The sequence below is a fragment of the Carassius gibelio genome, chromosome B7, assembly GCF_023724105.1.
Source record: "Carassius gibelio isolate Cgi1373 ecotype wild population from Czech Republic chromosome B7, carGib1.2-hapl.c, whole genome shotgun sequence".
NCBI classification, from domain to species: Eukaryota; Metazoa; Chordata; class Actinopteri; order Cypriniformes; family Cyprinidae; genus Carassius; species Carassius gibelio.
The window spans coordinates 38,989,232-39,017,222 of record NC_068402.1 but is presented as its reverse complement, the minus strand read 5'-3'; the positions used below and the strand labels follow the sequence as shown (position 1 = coordinate 39,017,222).

Sequence of the window (27,991 nt, the reverse complement as noted above, 5' to 3'; positions counted from 1 at the left end):
CATGAACCCCCCGCCTGTCCCGTCACGGCCATGGAGGCCGTCTATGAACTATCGTTCATTCCTCTCATGGCTACGGAGGCCATCCACAAACTTGGGTTCTATCCTGTCATGGCCACGGAGGCCATCCATGAACTCAACGCCTGCCAGGTCACGGCCACAGAGGCCAGTAACCACCTCATCATGGCCACAGATCATTAGTTTGAGTGCCCATCATCTTCAGTAGAGGATACTCCACTAAGGACTCATTCAGAACTCCATTTCCCATCTTGCCTCATTCCTGGCACTGATTGCACACACACACCTGCATCTGCACTCACACCTGCACCTCATTTCAGCTAATACACACACACACATATAAGCAGCACACTCACTCCACCACATTGCGATGTCTTGTTTAGCCTCTCTAACATTTCCGACTGTTTTTCCTTGTGTTTGTTCTTCCCGTGTCTGATCTTGGATTGTTTAACCGACTCTGATTCTTTGCTGCCTGCCCTGATCTCTGCTTGTTACCATTTATGATTATTGATATCCCTGATGCTCTTCCTGAATTCTGCCTGTTTGACTATTCTTAAATAAAGCACTGCATTTGGATCCGAATAACTCTGACTCCCTCCGTAACAAATATGTTATATATGTCCGTAACAAATATGTATATCGCGTCTACCTGTCTGCAAGCACGCATACAGTCGCGAGAACCGCATTTTTACAGTTAAACTCTGCACCTGCGGAACAGCTGCGGGATCTCTGTCTGCTATGGAGGCCTTCACCATCACCGACCCCCACTACTGCATCTCGCCCACAGCAGAGGCGCCACAAGCGGTGTGAGAGGAAGCAGAAGAGGGGTAAGCGCGGAGGTATCCGGGCCAGGTTAACGGCTAACCCACACAAGCCATTATCCCCACCATCGCACTGGCTAACGTACGCTCGTTGGACAATAAACTGGACTACATCCGTTTTCTACGTTCAACTCAGAGGACTGTAAGAGACTGTTGTGTTTTTGTGTTCACGGAAACATGGCTCAGCAACAGTGTTCCAGACTGCACTATTCAGCTCGACCAGCTGTCGTGCTATTGAGCAGACAGATCTCTCATCGCGGGAGGAAAAACCCGCAGTGGCGGGATTTCTGTTTACGTCAATGACGCGTGGTTCCGCAATACTGTTGTGATCTGCAAACACTGCTCACCCCTGGTGGAGTTTATGATTATTAAGTGCCGTCTGTTCTATCTCCCGAGGGATTAGACTGCTATACTGCTCATTTCGGTGTACATTACCCCGATCAACATCATCAGCAACAGGAACGACGCACTAAATGAACTGTATCAGCACATCAGTGAGCAGCAGACAGCACACCCGATGCCAAAAATACAGTTCACAAACACATTAAAGTGTGCCCAGAAAGATCATCAGAGGTTCTTCAAGACTGCTTCAACACAACTGACTGGGACATGTTTAAGCAGGCTGTCACATGCAATAACACCACTGACCTCCAGGAGTACTCAGGGACTGTCACTGCCTACATCAACAAGTGTATTGATGATGTAACAGTCACAAAAAACATTACTGTCCGGGCCAACCAGAAGCCGTGGATGACAGGGGAGGTCTATACCCTTACGAAAAATAACCATGGTTTTATTATAGTAAAACTGTAGTAACCCATGGTTTTTTGGCGTATTGACTGCCATTTGTAAAACCACAGATTTACTACAAATACCATGGTTAAACTATGGTTAATATAGCAAAACCATGGTTAATTTGTGGTTACTGACAACATCCCTGGGCATGTACTGAGAGACTGTGCAGCAGAACTCATTAATGTCTTCACAGACATTTTCAACAACTCACTGAGTCAGGCTGTTGTTCCCACATGTTTCAAAACTACCACCATCATTCCAGTTCCAAAGAAGCCATCTCCATCCTGCTTCAATGACTACCATCCTGTTGCACTTACCCCCATCCTCATGAAAATGCTTTGAACGGATATTCATGCACCACATCAAGTCTGCCCTCCCCCCAACCGCTTGACCGATGATGCCATCTCCACTGCCGTCCACTCAGCACTCACACATCTGGAAAAAAGGAACTCATATGTCAGAATGCTGTTCATAGACTTCAGTTCAGCATTCAACACTCATTTACACAGCTCATTTACAAACTGATCCAGCTAGGGCTCAACACTTTGCTGTGCAACTGGCTTTTGGACTTTCTGACCTCAGGCAGTACGGATCGGCAGCAACACATCCAGCACCATCACACTGAACACTGGGCCCCCCCAAGGATGTGTGCTGAGCCCCCTCCTCTTCACTCTGCTGACCCACAACTGCACAACTTCACACAACTCCAACCTCTTTATTAAGTTTGCAGATGACACGACTGTGTTGGGTCTCATTAGCAACAAAGGTGAGACAAACTACAGGAGCGAGGTGAGACGCCTGGCCGAGTGGTGCAGTGACAATAATCTTTCTCTGTTGACTGTTTTTGTGCTATAAAAAGTTCCAAAGATGCATTGTTACAGCATATAAAAAAAGAAAAATCACTTAGTTGTTGAAAAGTCACGTTCAAGAGCCCATCTAAAGTAAACACTGATCTCCATCATGGTAGTGAAAAAAACACCTAAACCTATTTAACTCTCAATAAGATCTTCTGTAGACATCTGACAGAAATAAAGTCAGTCTGGTTAGTAATGTGAATCTGGTGAAGCTGTTTTAGGAGTTGTTTAATCAGATATTGAGAGATTTGATGAATTATTTTATTTCAATTGATTTCATCTAAGGCTGTGGCTGAAGTCATTTGTAGTTCTTGTGTTTCTCTTTACTTTAGTGATTCTGTTTGTTTATAGCAGGTGTTCATCACTAATGCTCAGTCATCAATTAATCACAGAATTATCTCATTAACTTCACTGATTCAGTGTTACTCAAACACTCTGTAGTGTGTACACATTATAAGTGTTCATTTAAAACTGAGGATTTTGTTGTGGGGTTTAAAGGGTTAAAGATTAAAGATGAAGAAAAAACAGCATGAAACAATTTAACAGTAATAAACTGTAATTAATTTACAGGAAACACACTGTAGAAAAACAGTTATTTACTGGCACCCCTGCTGCCAGTAAATAACTGTTTTTCTACAGTTTGTTGCCATAAATTAATGTTTGCCAGCAAATAAAAAAGTGTTTTTCTACAGTTTGTTACCGTTAAGTCAAGGAAAAACAGTAATATACTGTAAAATGTAAATGTCAGATTTACCAAATGAAAAAAAAAAAGTTAATTTAACTAAAATATTTGTGAACATCCATAGAAAAAATATATGCAAAGTCTTACACTGATAATGAGAGTAAATACTGTATTAATGTGTGTTTGCACAAGAGAGATTTGTTAGTTTAATGTAGTTTTGTTGTTCACCATTGTGCTGGAGAGTAGAGCCTGTGCTTCAGTCAAATTCCTCAGTGGAAATAATAACAATAATAATAATAATACATTTTATTTATAATGCCCTTTTCTAGAACCCAAAGTGCTACAAACAAATACAATTCAAAAACTACAATAAATGCAATACAAAGTAAGAAGTATAAATCATAAAATATTCATTACAGTACAACACAGTCTAATATTACTGAGATCAGGCAGGAGAGATTGTCAAAGTTAAGATTCTTGACATTTCTAAAACTAATAACCCTTGTTTGAGTACTACTTAAAAGTAGAACATTTAAATTAAAAGTGAGAAGCTTATGATCACTGATACACAAGTCACTACTATCCAGGTTATCAGTGTCCACTCCAACAGAACATACCAGATCTACTGTGTGACCTTTATTATGAGTGGGAAATTTCACGTGCTGAATCATGTTAAAACAGTCTAATGCATCCATGAAATCAAATGTTAAATTACCATTTGAGTTGTTCACATGAATATTAATGTCTCCAGTCACAATCATTGCTGGACAAACAGCACTAAGAGATGTAAGTAGCTCTGTGAGTTCAGTAAAAAACATAGGATTTGGTTTTGGAGGTCGATATATGAGTACAATGAGGACAGGTGAGACTCTGTTCACTTTAAAAGCAATGCACTCAAATGATGATACACAGGGAATGATAATTTCCGTGACAGATATATCAGCTCTGTAAATAACAGCGAGACCGCCACCTTTACCACTTTGACGTGATCTCTCAATATATGTATATCCCGGTGGAGCACTCATATTTAAGTTTATGAAATCGTTTGGCTGGTGCCAAGTCTCACAGATAAAAAAAAGTCCAAAGCATTGTCCGATATGATATCATGAAGTACAGCAGTCTTATTATTCATTGAGAGGACATTTAGATGTGCAAATCGAGCAGTATCAATTCTCACTTTCTGATGAGTCCGTTGCGGGTAACACAAGTTTGCATGGCAAACACCACGTAGAGAACGCTTGTGTGTTTCAGAGGCCTTGGATAGAGACCATAAAACTTTAATGCCAGTCCCAGTAGTATAAACATTACGCCGTGATCCTCTGTGTAAATATTTCGGCCGACGTAAAAGCAGACATGATTTCAAGGTCTTTTGAACACAGACGTCGGGAAGTGAATAATGTTCCAAAGAGAAAAGTTCAGAAAAAGAGTACCTTATCATGAAGAAATCCAACTGTTGTTGAAGGACCCGCTCTCCACGAAGCCCAAACAGGGTCACAATAATGATGACGATGATGATGATGTTGATGATGATGACAATGCAAAGCGAAGGAATCCGCATGATCGGAGCAGCGATATCCAAACTGAATCACTTGAATCAGAATCCAGATGCGGTGTTATCACACTGCTGCACTTGACAGGTCGCAGTGTTCCCAGTCAGCAGGATCACTAATACCACGATGTTGTGCCCAAAACTGGCACCCCTGCTGCCAGTAAGTTATTTAACGACACAATTTTTTACAGTGCGGAGCTTATGTATAAGAAATAATTCACAACATTTGGCGCCCTCAAGCACCGAACGTGTGTTCTCCTCCTCCAGGCACATAATGCACAAGTCATGCACGCACTTCTTGAAACACTCACCTGGGTTGACAGACTTAAGCCGCTTTCACAATGAAATTCAGGAAAATATATGGATAGTGTGTCCCGGGATTTGTACCGGGATAATTTGAGTGTGGATCATTCACACTGCCAGAACTTTTCCGCAATCTGTGTCAGCGGGGCCCCGGTGCAGGCTGTACCGGTAGGCCCTGTTTGAAATATTTAATTTGTATGTTTGTTCTATTTATTTGTGCTATTTACACAATGTTTTAGTTTATTCAGGTTTGTGTCCAGGTACAGAAACCGAATAATTAAATGTGAAATAGTACTGCATAGTATTCACTGTAAAAATTTAACAAAATCAAAACAGAATTTATTCAGACAACGTCAACATTTCTCATATTATCACAGTTTATTTGCTATAGTTTAGAAAATGGTAATACAATATGACTTAAACTGTGTGAGAACAAATTAATCTTGATAATGTCAGATAACTTTGATAGAAAGATATTTAATGTATTATAATCAAGCAAAAGTTCAGACAACTGTTATTATGACAATATTTACACAACTATCAATACTTTGTTGAGCAATTAGCAATCTTTTTTTTTCATTTTGTGTATGAAATCAATATATACTACAGTATAATCTTTTTCATTTTACATAAATATTGTTTGAATACCTAATACCTCAAACACATTTTCACTACCATTTGTAGACCAAAAAAAAATTATATGTGCATTTATATTATACTTACAATACTTAACATGAAATCATATTGAACTGTGTTGTGGAGAATACAGTCCTTCATGTTTAAAGCAGTCTGTATAATATGGATTACTGGAAAATGACATTCAAAGCTGTATGCAAATATCTATAACATCCATAAACATTAAAATAATTATTGCTATAATCTTTATAGTATACACTGTTTGGGTGTTTCATTGTAGAACTGCAGACATCGCTGTTTAATTTTGGTGACGAGAGTTCTTCCTTCCTAAATAAATAAAATAAAATAAATCAATAAAAACAATTTACTGCTGACCATTTATCGCTGTCATGATTCAGATTGTTAGAGATCAGTGTGAATCATCAGGTTTTGTGACGATCAAAACTCACCAGCTCTTCTTGCATAGATGATCTGAAGAAGAATCACAGTAGGAGCAGCAAACACTGCAATCTCTACAATAATCACAATCACTACAGGAACCATGTGTGGACAGAACAGAGAGAAAGAAGAGAAGAAACAATAATCACAATCACTACAGGAACCACGTGTGGACAGAACAGAGAGAAAGAAGAGAAGAACAATAATCACAATCACTACAGGAACCACGTGTGGACAGAACAGAGAGAAAGAAGAGAAGAACAATAATCACAATCACTACAGGAACCACGTGTGGACAGAACAGAGAGAAAGAAGAGAAGAAACAACAATCAACATCACTACAGGAACCATGTGTGGACAGAACGGAGAGAAAGAAGAGAAGAAACAATACTCACAATCACTACAGGAACCATGTGTGGACAGAACAGAGAGAAAGAAGAGAAGAAACGATAATCACAATCACTACAGGAACCATGTGTGGACAGAACAGAGAGAAAGAAGAGAAGGAATCTCTGAAACTGTGAATTGATTATTAACCATGAACAATAACTGACAAACCATTTATAAATTCACTGATAGTTTAAGTGCATGTCATTCATTACCTCTGATTAATGATCCAGCAGTCATACAGACTACAGTTTCTGATGCTGTGTCAGCTGTGGATAATGAATATTAGTTCAGTTCAAACATAACGTGACATCAATAAAGCATGATGAATTTTGAGGTTTTAAGCTTTCAAATATTATATAATTTATGATTATTACAAAAATGTGTTAGGTAAAAATAAACATTAAATATTTCCTGTGACAAAGGACAGAACTCCAGTTATGATGTATAAGTTTTGTTGTGCACTCTTGTCATAATTATTAGTGGTGCTTGCCGGAGGCAAAGGATCCCTATTATTATCTCACATACTTCTTCTTCTTCTTCTTCTAGATCCGTACAAATTTCGGCGCGTAACTTGTCCCGCAGTTTTTGTCACAGACCAATGAAACAGGTGTCAAATCGTGCAGCCTAATCGGGAATGGTGTGCTATGACTTTTATAAGCGATCGGGCGTACAATGTTCGTACACCAGGCGACAAAACAGGCGAAAAATCCCATAGACAATGCATCGCAGCCAACTTTGACGGAACGTAGCTCCGAGAGAAAATTTGCCCCTAATACAAAGTATAGGGAGGGCTTTCCAACTTTGGGAAATTACATAGGGATTTTTTTATTAAATATAACTCTGAATCACAATATCATAGAGACATGGGGGTGGGCTCATTTTAATCAGACAAACAATCAGACTCTCAGGATTGTTATGAGGCTATCAAGCCACGCCCTAGCAACCATATAGAGCACCCTAACAACAAAATCCATAGACTTCCGTTGAAAAATATCAAATTAATATATTGGGATAGAAGTGTTATAGAAACATGTGGGTGGGCTCCTTTGACTCGGGCAGCAAACCACCAATCACGAATCACCTTCAAGACTTCCTAGCCACGCCCTAGCAACCATTTAGAGCACCCTAGCAACCCATAGCATAGAGGGATATCTTAACACCTGAAAGACATAGAACCATGGGGCTTGGTTTATATTGGCAAGCAGCCTTTGGAGTATCATCACTGGCAGCTGATAAGCCACTCCCTAGCAACCAAACAGAGTACCCTAGCAACTACGCCGATTACCCTAGCAACAACCCTGGGTACCATAGGAAACGGCCCTAGTAACCACCCCAGGTAACCTAGCAACCACCCCAAGTACCCTAGCAACCAACCCGATAACCCTAGCAACCACACTGGTTATCCTAGCAACAGCCCTAGCAACCATCCTGGGGACCCTAGCAACAGCCTTAGCAACAATCCTGAGCAACCGAGGGGCGAGCTTTGCCCCTGCAAGCACCACTCACATTTTCTTCAGGAAATGTACTTTCTAGTTCAATCTATTACTGTTTCTAATTATTAACAGCAAACCGTGGTAAAATATCTATTCAGGAGTCTTAGAAATAACGATATATAGTTTGTGATGATCAGATCAGGATTTAATCATAATATACTGAAGTGAGCGTGTGTCAGTTTGCGGGGTTAAAGAAATGTGTTGTTATCTGAACACATGTCAGTGTATCTGAGTGAGGTCTTCAGGTCACAGTAAACATTGATCTTAACAGCTGATTCTGGACCTGCTTGTGTAGGAGCTGAAGCTGATTTAGAGCTGGTGACTGGAGACGGTGGATTTGTTTCGCTTGGAGCTGGAAAAGATTAATGTTCAGATACGTCATAGACTACCATCATATTTAAATGACTGATGATTAATTGTTCATATAAATCATTTACTTGGATACTTGACAGTATATGTGGCTGAGGTCTTCAGTTGATCTCTGTGTTTAAGCTGACATCTCCACTCTCTGTTGTGATCTTCATTCAGGAGTGTTGTAGTCAGAGATATGATACACTGTTCTGAGGAGAATGAGATCTGAAATCTGGAGTCTGTCTGCAGATTCACACCAGACTGATTCACCCAGATCAGATCAACACCCTCAGAATGGACTAAAGTAATACAAGAGATTCGATCATAATTATATAACTGACAGGAGAGAGTCAGAGAGCGGCCTGATCTGATCTCAGACTGTGAGGATGATGAAGACACTGAAACAGAAAATCAGACAGAGATTACATGACAATATTACTGTTTAATTCAACATATAATCATAATATTCACAGAAACACTGACCATGAAGAACATGCAGATAAACTTGTGCATCAGCTCCTTGTTGTTGTTCATTCACATATTGTCTGCAGGTGTAATGTCCACGATCTTCTTTTGTGACTTTCTTGATGTTCAGAGAGCAGTCAGAGCCCAGACTCAGTCTCTCGTGTCTCTCTGTGTTATTCTTCTTTATTCCTCCAACAATCAGTTCAACTGTCCCTGACGGTCTGCTGTAGATCCAAAATGTTGATGTGCAGCCAGAAAGAGCATTATTACAGGACAGACGGACATCTCCACCAGAACTGAACACATGAGTCACTTCTGCTCCACTGATACCTACAGATAATAATAATAATAAAAATAATAATAATAATAATAATAATAATAATAATAATAATAATAATAATAATAATAATGTGGGTTAATGACTTGATTATGAAATCACTGATTCTTGAGACAAAACATATCTGTAACTGTGAGTTTAAAAATTAACTAACTAACTAAACTAATATGTATACATTAAAGTAAATTAATTATTTTAGGTCTGAAACAAATAAAAAAATAACAGTTGTCATTATTTGAAATGTATAATAACACTGGTCACAACCATGATATGTCAACACCATCCTCCAGTTTCTGATAATAATATTAGAAATATTTAGATCATTGTATTCTCCTGAAGCAGGTTCTGTCAGCATCAACAGAGAAAACAAAGCAGCTGCTTCATCAACTCTATTAGTTTTGTGAAAGAAATGACAAATTTGTCAAATTTGTTAGTAACGATTTTCTGTCTGATGGAGATGACATTCAACATTTATATTGATTATATTTTTATACATAATACAGCTGATGTGTGATCTGTTATTATTTGGATCATGTTCAGATGTTTAAATGTGAATATTAATATTATACTGAATGTAAGAGATAAACAACTAATGGATTTATTTCTTCATATAACTGTTTTTATCATATAACTAAACCAGTTTAAACCATCAATCTGTGTGTTAGTGTTGTGGGAATTTTTCAGTGATTTCGTTGCAGTTTAACATTACATACTTTAGTTAGGTCCAGTAGATGGCTGTTATGAGTGAGTCAAATGTCTTTATTCAGGAACTAACTATAGCTATCAATATGTCAATCATAGCTATTTCAAGAGTGAATCCCGCATTTATCTGCCGATGTAACATTAATTCCTGAAACATTGCAGTGTGTATGTGGCCGCCGATTTTAGCATGAAAAACATGTTTTATATAATTCTGAATGGATTATATATGGCACAGAAACCACACACCGAGCAGTCCTTTTATAATTACTAAAAAGCTGTCACTCATCTTCATAAAGATCTCTAGCACACCAGAACCAGACCTATAAATAATTTAATACAAAAGCCCCAACATGGAGTTGATAAATATAGTGGAAAGATATATATAGAGACAATGACCCCGCCAAAAAGTCAGTACGAAGCTTCCTCTTTCTGACCGCGAGTGGAAGTTTATTATTCTCCATTTTTAGCTGAAGTTAGCTTCACCAGAGCGGCGCCAATCAAGCATCACATTACACATTACATTGTTGTTCTTCACTTAGTGGTCTTTAGATGTGGGCGGGGCCTTTACAATTTAAAGAGACATGACAACTAGCCCATAAACAAACTTAATATAAATCATTGTAAATAATTAATTCACGAAAATGAACATATCCATTGAATTAATTTAATCACATTTTAAATTTTACTCAAATAAAAATATCTGAGGGACTCCCCTAAATCTATTTTTTACTTCTTATGGGGGGTTCCTAATGCCTTATGGGGGTCCCGTATAGAGCTGAAGATCTTTTCCCAAACCCAATGGGACCCGACGGGTTTGGTCGGGTTCGGGCTAAATTTATATCATCTTACGTGGGCTCGGACATTCGCTCCGGTTTGCGAGGTAAACGAGCGGTCATGTGATGTGTTTCGATAATTAATTGAAAACTGATACCGCCCTATATTTTTTTTTAATGTGAACACCAATAGTTCAGAATCAGTTCACCGCCACGCCAGCGGATGGCGCTTGAGCGCTCCTGTGAAGCACACTGTAGAGACTAGTTTTTTCCCGGGTGCGATCTCAGAAGTAAACTGACTCACCAAAGGAGCGACACTCATTTTGTCTGTCTCTTTATTTATTCACAGGTGAAATAATACGCAACATTCTTCTGATTGTTCACATGACTATAGGAAGGTTTAGGAACGTAATTGTGAAGTGTTTTGAGTAACTTTGTCATGTTTTAATGTGTTTTATACAAATTGAATTAACTTGAGGGTCTTAAATGCAAACGATTTATTGTTTAGTAAATGCATTCAAAAGTATTGTTATACAGCATTGTAGTGATGTTATTTTTGTGTTTTAATTGAGTAGTTGAGTATATCTGTTGCATTAACAATTCAATCGCCATTTTGAGTGCTTTGCGCACACGCTTAATGAATGACACAAGTCAATCTGGGTGAAGTGGTGTATGTAAAATGGTGTTGGATTTTAGTTTATACATTCTGTGTGTTTAAGTGACACATTTGTCATCTTTCTAGTAATGAGTGACATTTATGTGAATCTTTATTGATTTATTTTGTATACACTCTTCTTTCCACATAATATGTATATTATATATTGCCCTTATGTGAAACAGGCTATGGAATGCAAGTATGTATTCATATATCTTATGTGTACACCATAAGTTAATGTGCAGATGAAGTTATTTTTGTATGTAACTAAAGAAGTGTTCACAATTACTAAAGTTTTAAGATCTCAGAAGTAAACTGACGCACCAAAGGAACGACACTCATTTTGTCTGTCTCTTTATTTATTCACAGTGTTTTCACAGATACACAGTGCTTCACTGCCTGTGTGTCCTTGGCTGCCAGCCCAGATATCCCCTAGGTCTGAGGCCGGTAACAGATGCTGAGTAGGTGTAACGGAGGCTTGCATCTGGCGATTACGTTTTGGTTGCACAAGTCTGAGGTGTGGAAATTTTTTTACCATGTTTATAATGAGAATAATACGTGAATAATGACGCACCATCAGTGAGCGCAGGAATGCAACGGAGACATCTACAGTGGATTCAGTCATTTTCCTCCACAAAAACATGTAGGCTTAGCCTAATATCTGTGAGCAAAGGTTTTTCAAATGATTACTAAATGCTAATGTTGGCATTATTATTTTATTAAATGTCAGCTATTGAAAACTTGAAGCTGTATTTTTTTTTTTTTAACAATTCAGAACAAAAAGTCTGCTGTTTGAAAATACACGTCTATAAAGAAAACTACCATAAAAAAAAAAATATAAAAAATTGTTACATTTCAAATCTTAAATATTCAAGTAAAAAAAAAGGAAAGATGTTAAATGTCACATAAAATTCAGTTTTGTTAAATTACACTTGTCAATAATTCAAATGTACACAATTCAAATTAAAATAGTATTGTCATATTATAAGCTTCATAGAGATGTTACTTCAGCGTTCTATAATTTGCGAGATTGTTAGTAAATCACCCACAGACATTTTTACACCCTTCGGTGCAGTTTTGAAATTGTGTTCCCGCGCCAATTATTCTGTAAACGTTTATTTATTTATTTTTTGCTTTTTTTTTTTTTTTGCTTAATAATTAATAATGTTGTATATAAAATATAAATATAAGGATATACAATGGGCCCTCCTTAACAGGAGACACATGTGCTGAATACATCTAAAGTAAACTCATCCCAGAACAAAACCTGCTCCAGAGCCAGTAATGTTCAGAGAATGGGTTGCTATGGCTACATACTCTGATAGTTATTTCAGTTTAGGATCCAAACGTTGAATTATCTGTTTATGTATTCATAATCTAAACCAAACATGTCACATAACCTGATTTCTGGAATACAGCAGAGTTCACTTTATAATACTTTTAACATAAATAGAGCTTTTCAAGAGACTTCTGAGTGGGACAGCAGTATAATCACAATTATAAACATGCATTAAATAATAAAACAGTATTTACTCCACATGACCCCGAGATAACCACTTAATGAGTAATAAATACATTTGTACATATTCAAACTCCAGACACTATGTCAGTTTGGATAGATGGTTGTTTGGATAGATGGTTATCCATATCACACACATATATCTTATAGATCATAAACAGATGTCTTTACCTGTGAGAAGTGCACAGATAATGATCCTTCCCAGCAGACACATGTGACGCTTATCAGCCATTTTCTGTTTCTGTCAGTCTTTCTCTTTACTCTATAATTAAAGCTCTTCTTTTTAACACCATCAGACTCATCCTGTGGGTGTTAACTTCCTCTGATCACCAACTGACCATTGAGCTGCATTTCACCCACACTATAGTGATGAAGAAAAGACCTTTCTATAAAACATAGGGTACAACGGGGCTAAACTTTTAGCCCACCTTTAGAAAAACCACTTCTGTCAAGTATATTTATTACAGTTATATCGCATACAGTTAGTGTTGGTGGTATGGTTATGTTCTGGTCAACACTCCAAACGCTTGTCCATCCAGCCATGCTTGGACAGAGCGGGGAGAGCACCAAGACAAACCCCGCTGGGGTACAGAACAGAACCATTATAAGCATACATAATTACAGTTCACAATTACATGAGTTGTAAACAAAATGTGATAGAAACTGCTTCAAATGAAGAGACTGTAAAGAAAAAACTAAGTTAGATCGAATTACAGGTTCAGTTGGTGGAGTGGGGATTGGAGGAGGGAGTTAATTGCAATCAGTCCAGAAAAAGTCTGCGTCCGCACTGGGCGTGTACACGTCTGAATTGCTCATGCGGGAAAGTATAATAACACAGGCTTTACAATCCCAACTTCATTGTGTTGTTACTACTTTTGAGCCGAATTTCACAAAATTGGTCAGCTCCTGACAGCATCAGGTGTTTTATTTATGGGGAGTATGCCTAGAATTATTTATTTATTTTAATGAGTGGAAAAAAAGTGCTTTACACACAGTTCTGTACGGAGACCCTGCTCTTGTACACGGCTGATGGATGCAGTGCTTAGCACCGCTTCACACTTCTTTGCAGTTTTTCCTTTTGCAGTTTGGTGTAATTTAGAAACAGTTTCCCTCACTTCGGCGATCAGCTCTCAACTTGGCTGGTCCAGAAATGTCCCGGTGCTCCCGATGGAATTTGAGGAGAGCTCTCTCGCTGCAGCGGACACACGCAATCAGTATGATGAATACTGAATGATGAATGATGAATGGGCAAGGAAGGTAGAATGACAGAAGTGGTAATGCACCAATTACAACAAAGAATCACTAGTTTCATACAACTGTATGGTACACCATTAAAGGGGAAACAATTCATGATAGTAGATTACAGACTTTACAAAGCAACAAAACAAGTGGGTATACCGAGGGTATATAGGCAGAAGACACAGAGTGATAAATGCGTGCTTCTGACTCTGCGTGCATCTGAAACAACTGCACACTCACACAGCTATTTGTAACAATGTTAGAAATAAACATCTGTGACATTGAGTTTTCACCGCTAAATACAGTGAACCCCCAATGACGCCTACACGAGAATGCTGGTCTCACGAGAATGCTTAAGTACTATGATGGTGGCACGTCCACATGCAGTGGCTTCTCTCTGTCCCAACAGAACTCTGTTTTTGTGTTTTCTGTCTTGTGAGTCGCAGTGTTTTTGTACATCGTCATCGCGCCTACCTATCTTGAAGCGCACATACAGTAATGGGTTTCTGCTGGATGCCAGCAGAACCGGATTTTTTGCGGATAAACACCGTGCATGTTGAACAGTTACGGGATCTCGATCTGATCCAGAGGCCTACACCATCACCGACCCACACTGCTGCATCTCACCCACAGTGGAGGCACCACAAGCCACATGAGAGGAAGCAGAAGAGGGGTAAGCGCGGAGGTATAAGGGCTAGGCTAACGGCTAACCCACACAAGCCATCTGTCCCCACCATCGTACTGGCTAACGTATGCTCTTAGGACAATAAACTGGTCTACATCCGATTACTATGTTCAACTCAGAGGATTGTAAGAGTGCCTTCGAGCGGCCAGAGCTCTCGGCGGCGGCTTTGTGTTTACATCAATGATGCCTGGTTGCGCGATGCTGTTGTGATCTGCAAACACTGCTCACCCCTGGTGAAGTTTATGATTATTAAGTGCCAACTGTTTTATCTGCCGAGGGAATATACTGCCATACTGCTACATTCCCCCAAACACCATCAACTGCAACAGGAACGATGCACTGAATTAACTATACCAGCACATCAGTGAACAGCAGACAGCACACCCTGATGCTTTTTTCATCATAGCTGTGGATTTCAACCATGCTGACTTAAAGAGTGTGTTTCCAAAAATACACCAACATAAACTTTCAAACTCGAGGTAATCACATTTTAGACTTTGTTTACACCACACAGAGAGGAGCTTACAAAGCCCTCCCTCCACCCTGGAGCCTCAGACCACATCACTGTCGTGCTAATGCCTGCATATAGACTGCTCATCAAAGTCACCAAAACAGTTTCTAAACAGATTCATGTGTGGCCGGAAGGATCGTCAAAGGCTCTTCAAGACTGCTTTGACACAACTGACAGGAATATTTTTAAGCAGGTTGCCACATACAATAACACCACTGACCTCCAGGAGTACTCAGAGACTGTGTATTGATGATGTAGCAGTCACAAAAACAATTACTGTCCAGGCCAACCAGAAGCCGTGGATGACAGGGGAGGTCTACAGACTCCTGAAGACACAGAATGCTGCCTTCAGAGCTGGAGATGAGGTGGGCCTGAGAACAGCCAGGGACAACCTGTGCCGCGGCACCAGAGAGGCTAAGAGAAAGCAATTCAGGAGGATAGCCCATCAATTCAGTGACAGCAGAGACACTCAGAGCCTGTGGCAGGGGATACAGACCATTATGGACTACAAGCCCCCATCACGGACCTTTGACAGCAACATCTCTCTGTTGAATGAGCTGAACACCTTCTTCACTCGCTTTGAGCAACAAAACAGCACCACTGCACAGAAGACTCCACCTCCTGCCGGTGACCAGGTGATGACCCTGACCCCAAACAGTGTGAGGAGATTCTTCAGCAGGATCAATGCACGCAAATCTCCAGGTCCTGACAATATCCCTGGGCGTATACTGAGAGACTGTGCAGCAGAACTCACTGATGCCTTCACAGACATTTTCAACATCTCAATTAGTCAGACTGCTGTTCCTACGTTTCAAAAATACCACCATTATTCCAGTCCAGAAGAAGCCATCTACATCCTGCTTCAATGACTACCGTCCTGTTGCACTTACTCCCATCCTCATGAAGTGCTTTGAATGGTTAGTCATGCACCACATCAAGTCTTCCCTCCCCCCATCCCTGGACCCCTTCCAGTTTGCATATCGGTCCAACCGGTCAACCGATGATGCCATCGCCACTGCTGACCCCCCCAGGAACCACTAAACTATGACCCCAAAACCCCCCACCCCCCGATCCCACATGCCCCGGTCGTTCCACAGCCCCTTCCACTAACAGATGATGATATGCACCGGTCACTTTGTGCAGCATTGGTCTGCTCACTACCTCATTCAGCATGGAACTGACGTCATTCTACTGCCTCATCAGTCAGTTAAATAAAATAACTGCTCTTGAGTCCTTTGTCACATTAATCAGACTGAATAAGTGTTTTTTTTTTTTTGCACTAAAAATATTTTTATCCGCACTGTTTGTTCACTTCACTGGTTTTCACTCTCCACTGCGCACTACTGAGTGACATCTGTACTTCCCGGTCAGAGAGCAACTATCCATTAAAAGCTCAATATCCAATCAGAATAGATCACTGTTAAACCCGCCCCCACGATAAGTTTGTGTCAAAACACCACACGAAAAACTGCGAAGCATAAGCGAAATATGTGGGAGTGACTTCAGAATCCACTATTAGCGAAAACGAATGTTTGAAAAACATTAACACAGAATGAAGCATATTTGAAGAGCCTGTTAAATTTGTGCAACTGGGTTCATTTTTTTTTCATTGTGTTTTTCTTTTTTTGTAATGGCATATTTTTGATAGTTTCTGAATAAGTTACATTCAGTTTTATAAAGTTTCGTTCATTATTATTGAACCAAATGTGATTCCATAGAACAAATGACAACAGAGTGTGAGAACTTGATAGTTTTTCCACACTTGTTCAACCCGCAGTGAACAGTGCGGTCATCTCTGAAGCCAGTTTAGACTGATGGCTGTGAATTCTCACACATTCTGATGACATTTCCTGTTTTTTTCTTTAAGTGTTTTTGCTTTTTATATACTATGACTTTTTGTTATATGCTGAGGTATTCAGAGAATTTTATTTTTAAAAGTTTTTTTAAAAATAAACTGGGATCGGAACAGTTGTGAATATAACAGAGCCCGCTAGGTCAACTGTAGGAGAAACAAAATACAATCCTTCAATCAAATTTTCCGTTTGTTAAACTAAATGAAAAACGAATAAACTATCCATTTTCCCTTTCTTGGTATTTTATTCTAAATAGGAAATTAAATTATCAAAATGTTTCAAATGCAGTCCATGTAAAAGCAAATGAATCATGAGTCTTCCTGTATTGTCGTTTGTTCCTGGATCTTCACCCAGCATTGGATTACCGAGCACCGTCACTAGGATTACACACGCACAGAGATTCTAGTGATTATCACAGGACCGAGCACCATCATCTGTTGTCCACCGAAGTCCCTGTGTCACCGTTCCATCAGCCTTGTGTCCGCCCACCTGTGTTTCCCTGTGATTTGTCCTGCATATCTGACTTTTGTGCTGTTTGTCAATAAACACGCCTTGCGATTACATCATGTCTCTGTGTTATGTAACAGAACGATCTGACCATCATGGATGTAGCAGACGCTTCCACGTGGGACGAGTTTGCGGCTCGAAGCATCGCTAGAATAGACACCCAGGAGGAGAACATCTCACTCACAGGGAGGGCGGTCCAAGCGCTTGTGACGCAGGTGTCCGAGCTCACCCAGCAGATACAACAGCAACGAGTCTCCACTGCGCCACCCACACTGCCGATTCCACCCCCCTTCCTGAGCCGCAGCCGCGGTGAAAACCGAGACTGCCGATACCAGAAGGTTATTCAGGTGAACCAGAGTTTTGCAGAGCTTTTCTGACCCGATGTTCAATGCACTTTGCATTACAGCCTCAGACGTTCAATCAAGAGCGATCCAGTTTGTGCTGACGCTACTCTCCGACAGGGCGGCTCTCTGGGGAACGGGCGGCGGCGGGTAGAGAGGCGGCCAGACTACTCGCCGATCTCCACCAAGGTCATGGTTCAGTGTCGGAGTATTCCATCCAGTTCCGCACCCTGGCTGCAGAGTGCCAATGGAATGAGGAGGCGCAGTGGGACAGATTCCTGCATGGGTTGGCTGACCGTATCCAGAGGGAAATTTATATGCTGGACCTTCCCACTAGTCTCAATGGACACTAGTCAGCAAAATGGGCCGTTTCCAACAAGACCATCCAGTTTGTGGCATGGAGACCAGACGTCCAGAATTCCTGGATACGGTCAGTCCCTCTTACGATCCGGAGCCCATGCAGGTGGGTAGAGCTTGGCTTTCCCGGGAGGAGAGGGAACGGCGGAGATCCCAAAGACTGTGCCTTTACTGTGGGGGGGCGGGCCACTTCATCCACTCACGCCTGTTAAAAGATCAAGCCCGGTAGTAACTATGAGGCTACTATCGGGTGGGATCTCCACCGGGAAGACCTCATCCTCACCATCATCATCTACTCTCCTTCCGGTAAGACTAAGGTGGGCAACCAACACTCATGACACCCGGGCCTTATTGGATTCAGGGGCAGAAGGTAATTTTAATGATGTTGAACTGGCTTACCACCTCCACATTCCTATCACCCCCCTCACGTACAAGATTTCTGTCAATGCTCTCAATGGACAACAGCTTCCTAACATTACACATGCTACTGAACCCATCATTCTTATCACGTCTGGCAACCACACTGAGACACTAACATTGCTCCTCATGAACTCACCTCTGGCGCCCATCGTACTGGGTCAACCTTGGTTCACACTACACAATCCCAGAGTCGATTGGGGGCACAATTCCTTCTCTATGTGGAGTAATAATTGGCATGAGTCATGTCTAGTGTCTGCGTGCTCGTTTGTACCTGTGTCTGTGTTCCAGGAGGAGGTGGTGAATTTATCTAATGTGCCCGAAGAGTACCAGGACCTGAGAGAAGTGTTCAGTAAGTCTCGTGCTGCTTCTCTTCCTCCACATCATCCCTATGACTGTGCCATAGACTTAGTACCAGGTGAGTCTCCACCTAAGGGCAAGTTATATTCACTTTCTGTTCCAGAGAGGGAGGCTATGGAGAAATATATTTCTGATTCTCTTGCATCAAAAATTCATTAGACCTTCCTCATCTCCAGCAGGGGCGGGGTTCTTTTTTGTGGGGAAGAAGGATGGGTCCCTGCAACAGTGCATTGATTATCGAGGGTTGAACAACATCACGGTAAAGAATACTAATCCTTTGCCGTTGATGTCTTCAGCTTTCGAATGATTGCAGGGAGCATCCGTCTTCACAAAATTGTATTTACGTAAAGCTTATCATTTGGTTCACATAAGGAAGGGGGATGAATGGAAGACCGCATTTAATACCCCCAGAGGGCACTTTGAATACTTGGTTATGCCCTTCGGGCTATCCAACTCGCCCACGGTCTTCCAAGCACTTGTCAATGACGTGCTGAGAGATATGGTTGATCAATTCATATATGTTTACCTGGATGACAATTGATCTTTTCCTCTTCTCTCCAGGAACACGTTCAGCACGTCAGACGAGTGCTTCAGAGGTTGCTAGAAAATGGGCTTTTTGTCAAGGCGGAGAAATGCGTTTTTCATGCACAGTCCGTTCCCTTTTTAGGGTACATCGTCTCGTCTGAGGGAGTGCGTATGGATCCTGACAAGGTTAAGGCTGTGATAGATTGGCCAAGTCCAGATTCCCGTAAGGCCCTACAGAGGTTTCTGGGATTCGCCAATTTTTATCTACGTTTTATTCGTAACTTCAGCCAACTAGTCGCTCCTGTGACTGCCTTGACCCTTCCCCAGAACGACGTTCAGGTGGTCCGATACAGTGGAGGCTGTATTTGCCAAACTTAAGAGCCGCTTCGTTTCGGCTCCCATCCTCGTTGCCCCTGATCCATCACGTCAGTTCGTGGTGGAGGTCGATGCGTCAGAGGTGGGGGTGGGAGCAGTTCTTTCCCAACGTTCTGCCACAGACGATAAGATTCACCCTTGCACGTTCTTTTCTCATCGTTTCTCACCTGCCGAATGTAATTATGACATTGGTAACAGAGAGCTGTTGGCAGCAGTGTTGTAGTCGAGACCAGCTCATTCGAGTCCGAGTCCAGATCGAGTCCAGAGAGGGTCGAGTCCGAGTCAAGACCGAGTTCAGAAAGGGTCGAGTCCGAGTCAAGACCGAGTTCAGAAAGGGTCGAGTCCGAGTCAAGACCGAGACCAGAGAGATTGGGTCTGAGACAAGACCTAAAGTAATCTTCAAGAGTATGTCAAATGTTTGGTGGAAACAATAAAGGTTAAAAGGGCCACATAGTATGTGGTGTAAAGGTAATTTTATTAGTATTATGAAGTGTTACTTGTCAATATTAAGTGCTCATTTTCACACAACACCGTTGTACCACTATACACATCCATATAACCTTTCTAGTACACATAATATTACTGTACGTCTCTATATTGTAATTCTACATAACACTTCTAGTACAAGTAACATTACTGTACCACTATACCTGTAAATGTTCAACTGTAACAGCTTTTACATAACTTTTAACCTTGAAGCTTAACTAATGACTGCTAATATCCTTACAATGTCTTGGATTATGTGCACTTTAGATGTTGTGAAGATTACAGATGGGCATAATTACTTTTCAAAAAAATAAGTGAGGAGACCATCCTGCTACCCAACCAAGCACGATGTGGTCTCATGATCAATCCACCCCAACTAAAAACTCTCTCTACTGGTGCAGAGGAAGCGGGGACTGACAAAAGTTACCATTTCATCACTTTCTGTAACAGCAACAGATAATCTAATGCTAATTTCTCTGGATGGTGCGTTTTAATGCAGGGTAAAATACACACTAGTCGAAGTTTTTTTTAGTTACGGAGGGCATACACACAAGAGCCAACTGACTGTCCAGGAAAATTTCATCCAAAAGTGTGTATGTGCCAGGGGAAGAAAGCTGGATGAAATGCCATATAAGTTCAATGCATTCTGTCAGACATTTTTTGGGGGGGAGATGTTTAGTGTTGAGACAGTCAGTCTATATAATTTAATTAAACAATATTTGTTTTTTTTCTGTGACCATTTTGTCCTACTTTGTAAAAATAACACAGTTGAGAGAAATAATGTAGCAATGTGGCTTTCTAGAAAGCAGGATCACTACAGGAGGATGGCAGGAGGGTAACTTAAGGCCGGTGACACACTGGCTGCTAGGCGTCTCTGCTGCGTGCCAGAAGCGTGGTGGCTGCTTCGCGTTTTCTGTGTCTTTACACACCAGAAGCGTGCCTGCACGCGGCGCTTGGTGCGCTGCTGCGGCTGTAGGTGACATAGAGGGAGGCCGCCAAAAAACCAGGCTCTTGTCTTGTCTTTTTTTTTTTTTTTTTTTTTACACACCTACTGATAGGACACCGTCAACAGTATTGACGGCACAATAGAGTATGTTTGACAGGTGCAATATTTGAAAATCGTTCATTATTCATTTATTTTTTAAATTACATTTATATATGAATTTATGTCAACCTATAGACTTTCAAATATCCAAATGTCATGAATTAATATGTATTTGTGTACAAAATGACATATAAACATATTTTCCTAGTATATTTTGCCTGGAAACGCTTCCAACATGCACGCGTGTCGCGTGAAAAATAGGCGTCGGTTCTATTTCTAGCATGCACGGGTTTTCCGCGCGTCTCACGCAGGCAGTCTGCAAGATCTAACCTGTTAACATGGGAGCCGAATTAAAAACAGACACGCCACGCATTGTGTTGCTTGCCTAACGTTTCACGTCAAAAGAAAATCACCAGTCATTGGATGTGTCAATCATACATCAATTTAAATAAACATTAACATACAGTAATAATCATGAAATATTTTGATTGGGACTCGAGTGGACTCGGGCATAAGTCCGATTCCTAATATGTTCGAGTCCGAGTCAATACCGAGTCAAAATGCACACGAGTCCATGCCAAGACCGAGACCTTTAAAATACGGTCTCGAGACCGAGTCCAAGACCGAGTCCGAGTCTCGAGTACTCAACACTGGTTGGCAGTCAAGTTAGCACTGGAGGAATGGCGGCCCTGGTTAGAAGGGTCAGGGGTACCTTTGTAACAACAATGGGTCACATATAATAATTAACTCAAATGATATATAGGGAATTTGAATAATTAATCAGGAATATGATTAATATATATATCTCCTATGACAGTTACAATAAATTTTATTGATTATGAAAATAGCTCAATTGTCTATACCAATAACTAATGTCAATATTCCATTCTTCATATCAATTATTGTGATATCTATTACTGTAAATTACTGTAAATCAAACAGTGGTTTGTACAGCAAACGGCCGTAAGATTGACCTATGAATTTTCAATAAAGTTATCACTTCTTATAATTCAAGGAAAAATATTCTCTGGCCATGAAAACATTATCCTATCATTATGATAAATTTAGTTTCTAAATTTAAAGCTTGTAGCTAAAGATCAGACACTTCAGTGACTCGTAATGTGAGTGGGGTGGAGGCCAAGGCAATCATGAATATATGGGTTTTTAATAATTGACTAATAATACATCAGACTACAAATCACACAGAGTAAATATGCGTACGACCATACAGACAGTAAACTTTGTACAAGACATAACGGAATCCAAATAAGGGAGAGAAAGAGAGAGAGAGAGAGAGAGAATGAATGAGATCACAGAATGAGCTCAGGTATGAAAATCACAGACAGTAAACTTTTGGAAGCCAACAATTCGAATCATAGACCAACTTTAAAGCAGCATTTAAATCTCCATAGAGAAAGATACTTGCATGGCCCAGCATGCGTGAGCGTAGTCTTTTTTGTGACGCTTTGTGCGCTGGTCCTTTTGAAAACAGCGTGCGTGTGAGCTGCGCTGGAGCAGCGTGGTCCTTTGTCTTCCAGCCCGGGGCTGCTGCGGAATCGCACGTTATTTGAAAGGTTCAACAAACAATGTTCCAGAATTTGTCTTCCTTGTGTGGAGAGGCGAATAGTTGAATAAACTTAGTTAAGGAAAGACAACAAAACAACGAAAACGAAAGCTTCGGGAGGAGCCATGAGAATGACTCCTTTCAGCTCCTGTGCTGAGGGGGACGGCGATATGAGCGCGGCCCAAGGCCGCGCCGAGGGGCTCGCGGAAGCAACTGATAGAAACACGAAGATAACTGATAGAAACACAAAGTTACATTCAAATGCAGAATTACACACATTTAAATATTTGATTAACACATGATAAAACTGCAGATTCTCCAATTTATATGGGGAATCTTTAACCCTCTTGGCGCCATGGTCGAGTTTACTCGACAAGATGCGGCACTGAATAAAACGGCCGATTTTGTCAAATAGGGTGTCAAATTTCATGCAACCTCCCCTGCACCAGATAGCAGACATGTAATACTTCATCTCTGACTGAAAAAAACATCAGGCTTCTATACAACATCTTCGAGCTAGAGCGCATTGAATCAGTGCGAAAAAAAGCGGAGCTTGTGTGAGAGTGAGCCATTTTATCAGACCAATATTGTCAACGTCAGCGAGTATTGGCATTAGATTCTATTATTATTATCATTATTATTATTATCTAATGGCATCAATAAAGCTTCACTAAATCCGCAATGAGGTGTTGGGACTTCTATTCGCGGACACTGATTCTGAAGGGGAATATCTGCATTCAGAACGGTGATACTGAAAGTGAAAGTATAGCCCTACACCAAGCACAAATGGTCCAATGTAAATGGTCCTTTGCCAAATATCAGAGGTGTGAACAATGTTTGCTTGGGTCAGAGTGTTCATCGCGAAATTAGCAGGCGTGTTATTGTTGCGGGGAAGAGGCGGGAGATTTTTACCGCGCTAGACATGTATATTTGTCTTCTGACAGCACCTCTCCGCAATCGCGGTGACAGTATTGTAGTGGAGACTTTGTCTAATGCAACTGGATATGTTAGACGAGGTTGAAGTATTCATAGGACAGTTAGGAGGCAAGGTGGGGAGTCGGAATGACACTGACAGTAGTCCGAGCTGTGCACACTCGGCGAGTGCACGAGGCAGATCTGGCCACGCTGCTCATCGCAGAAGCAGAGGCGATGTGACACGGGGCATAGCTTTTGAACTAAACAGGTCTTGTCTACTTGTGTTTGTGTGTCATATGAATAATATATATGTGCCCCATACATGGAATCAGAGTGCCTGCTGCATGTAGTAAATTGAAAATCCCAACCGCTACATGCATTCGGTTTGTTTCTATCATTTATTAGTAATGATTTACACAGTTTGTTTACTACTTACTATTAACCTGACCATTCAGTATTGTGCAATATAGCACACAGAAAGTGAGGGACATTTTTTGGGGGAAAGAACTGCTGCATTTTATCATTTAAACGTGACTTTTCATGAAACTTCTATAATTCAAGATGACCACCTCCATATGACGTCATAATATGCAAATTAGATGGGAAAGTAAAATCCCTTCATAAATATTGGGTCATCCTTAATATTTTTATAATTGACAGAAAGTCTCTATCTTTTATACATTTTAAGATATAGCCTTTTGAAATTAAGATGTCAAAATCGAACATTTTAGGAAAAAACCTCTGGCGCCTAAAAGGTTAATGCACCAAAAAGCAATACTTGATACATTGAGACCACATTTGAAAAAGTAATAGTTTAGGATACATTGACTTGCCGTAGGAAGGCACTATCCAGAGAGTTGGCCAGGTGTATTTGTAGCAGGTCAGCTGGCGTGGTGATGGCGTAAGACAGCACAGTTAACACAAGGCTTAAGGGTATCATGTATGGTGGGGTTTTACTCGTGGTTAGGGTGCCATTGGAGGAGCTAACCTCCCACAGCATGTCTGTTGTTAGTGCTGTAAACAGCTGAGTCTGGGTAAAGTCCTTCTGGAAGACAGTAAACAGTGATTTCAAGGAGTTTACGGTCTGGTTCGCTGCATTGACACTGGACATAACAATGTTAAACATTCTGGCGGCAGCAGCGGCTCTGAGCAAAGCTCCCGGGAACTGTTTGGAGCGGTGGTGGTGTCCACTTAACTCCATTTGTGTAACAGTCACTTTCTCATGTTGGCTGAACATGTGTTTGACATCGGTCTTAGTGTGAGTGAGGGAGTCCTCTCTCCATCGGATCCCTGTACAGCTGTATTCGTTTACAGTGTTGGGGTAGTGTGCCCTGTCATCGGTGGTCAGGAGTCTCAGTGGTTTTCTCGGTGGCAGCTGTCCTCTCTTTGGCTGACAGCACGGCACGGCAAACCACAGCAGCATCCTGGTACAGATAATAGAGAGAGAGAGAGAGAAAGGGAAGAAAGAAACAAGCGAGGGCTGTCTTTGGTTGGACAGGGCAGTCTCTTTGCTTCGTGGGCGGCGACTGGGTTTAGCTCGCCCTGGTCCATGTTTTGCCACATCTTGCTGCTGGCATGACGCTTGCTTCAGTGTTTTGTCAGTGGCTCTTGTGCTGCGTGGCAATATTGTTCTGTGCACGCAGCATGTTTTGTGTATCATGCAGTGGTCTGGGGCGTTGGTTGTTAGTGACTGTAGACTGGTTGCCAGGGTGGATGGAGGGGTCTGAGAGGTGGTAAAGCAAAGTCATTATGGAGGTTTCAGAAGCCCGCATGTCCGCTATGCTGGTCTGTGTAGACAACGGAGCCAGCGTAAGCGATTCTGAGGTAGGCAGTTTAACTAGTAAAATTCTTAAGCTGTGTGTAATCACTTCAACCTTGAATGTGGGTGGGTGGGTTGGAAGTGACCACAGAATGTTATTCAGTGTGCCAGTGTTGGCAAGGGTGTCAGTTTGATCTTTTAAGTCCTTGTCTAGACTTAGTAGCTTCGAGTGTCCTTTTACCTTCCTCCAGTACACTGTCACATTGTGTGTTTTTGTGATGTTATCACATTACTGGAACAGGTGTTGGTGTTTGACATGCTTGTTGTTTGCAAGTGTGAGTCCGAGTTCCACACATTCAGGTGAGGATTGGAAGAAACCCAGCGTTTAAGGTTTGACCACATTGCAGGTTGAGCCAAACAGCGACTTCTTTGGTGTAAGCTGGTACCACCGTACCCTGTTTGTTGACTAAGGTACAGAGGCTTGAACTTGAGCCTGTCGTTAGGGTGTCGTACTCATGGCTGGCTGCTGGGGTTCCCGTGACCTCTGTGACCTGACCGTCTGGCTCTGTGGGAGTTCCCGTGACCTCTGCGACCTGACAGTCTGGCTCTAGCAACCTGTGTGGCTGGAGAGATAGAGGTTCTCGCACTTGAGCAAAGTCTTTTAGCTGTTTGAAGTTCAGAAAAGGTTCAAAGTGGTCTAGCAGTTCTTTGCCGATGAGAAATGTATGAGTGTTCATTGGTGAGACATACATGGAATGTATTAGAATCATCAGAACGTGAATGGAAACAAACTGTTCAAACCGGATGTCATTCTGTCTGTTCGCCTGTGTGGGTGTGCAGTTGTCAGCTGTGGAGCTTGGGTGATGCTGTCACCTTGTGCTATGACAGTTAGGTCTGTGGTCTGTGGATGACGGGCAGCGTTCTGTGTGCTTGGCTCATTTTCCTTGCGAGTATTCATGTGAAGAAGCACTTTCAGCACCCTCAGGATCTCTGCTGTCTCAGACGTGGCTGCACTGTGTTTTTCTGACGTGGGCTCAGGATTGAGCTTACCAGTGTCATGTCGAGAGTGGTTCCACTGCCGGCTGTCGGGGCTTTGTGTCCTGAATGGTGGGGATCGGCTGTTTTTGGGTCGCCGGTCCCAGAATCGCTCACTCTGGTGCATTGGACGAGCACCACCATGATTGTGTTGCCCTCTGCTGGCTTGGAACGGTATTGACTCTCTGTAAAAATGTCTGTGACTGTGGTGTTGTAGGGCGCCCTCTAGGGTTAACTCCAAGCAGTGCTCAGAGACAGCGATTTTGGGGTTTTTCACAGTCTTTTCACAAATAGTCTTTTGCTTGGTGCAAGCTTTGTAGGTTAAGTTCCGTAACTCTTGTGTAGTCCTGCTACGTGGACACACTGGGACTTTGAGATGAAAACTCCAACTGGCATGTAGGTCTCGGAGGAACAGAGTTTTTAAGTTGACATCCTGTTCCATACCTGGTTCGTTGCATGCTCCGAAGTAGGCTTTTCGTAGCTGACTACAGGAAGTCTGTGGGTTTTCAACTCGGTCCTGTTTGAGGTCCATAGCAATAACGAGCCCATGGTCTGAGTTTGGATCAGAGAATTCAAGAATCAAAGTCTGTAGCAGTTGCTGGTAGTACGCTTTGACAGTCTCTGGTTGACGATCCAGAAAGCAATGCACATCATGGCTGGACGTGATTTTCAACAGGTACAATGTGTTCACATCTGTCACGTTGGTGACAGTTTGCAAATGAAAGTCAATGGCTTGTAAAGAAGCATGAACGTCATGTCCTCCTGCAGGATCTGGCTTGAACGTAGGGATGCTTCTGGCTAGCTTGTCAAGTTCTCTGTGAGCAGTGCAGGGTTTAGTGACATGCGTTCTCTGGAAGGGTTCTCTCCCCTCCGTTGTTGACAGGTGTTCTTGTAAGCTGGCTGGTGATTTCTTGAGTCGTGAGCTTACTCCCCCTTTTTCAGCTCTGGGTTCTTGGCTGAAAGGGTTGGAGTGGCGGGCCGTGAGAAACTTTGTGGTGTGTGTTTCTCCGATGCAGCCACTCTGTAATCTGTGAGATTGTCTCAGTTCTGTGTGAACAGTGTCAAGTTCATCTTGGAGCTTGTCTCTCTGCAGAATAAGCTCGTTGATTTTAGCTTGGGCCGCTTGCAAGTGTGTTTTGAAGGGCCAGGTTTTATAGTTTCTTTCTTTCAGTTCAGTTTCTGCTCTTTTTAGGAGAGTGGAGTTTTTTGTTGAGTTCTTTTCTGGCTTCTCTCTTCAGC

General features: G+C 41.6%; 2 protein-coding genes across 2 annotated transcripts in view; both read right to left on the bottom strand.

Annotated features, from left to right (window-relative positions):
* Positions 1 to 13,010, bottom strand: part of LOC127961552 (obscurin-like) — a 233,890-nt gene extending 220,880 nt beyond the window's left edge. Inside the window, exons 1-3 of the mRNA XM_052560736.1 lie at positions 12,950 to 13,010; positions 8,811 to 9,122; positions 8,414 to 8,725 (exon numbers count right to left, since the gene is read on the bottom strand). Of these exons, the coding sequence (XP_052416696.1) occupies positions 8,414 to 8,725; positions 8,811 to 9,122; positions 12,950 to 13,010 (685 nt within the window). The remainder of the gene's footprint in view (positions 1 to 8,413; positions 8,726 to 8,810; positions 9,123 to 12,949) is intronic.
* LOC127962605 (uncharacterized) overlaps positions 1 to 27,991 on the bottom strand; it is a 384,402-nt gene that overhangs the window by 287,116 nt on the left and 69,295 nt on the right. The window lies entirely within an intron of this gene.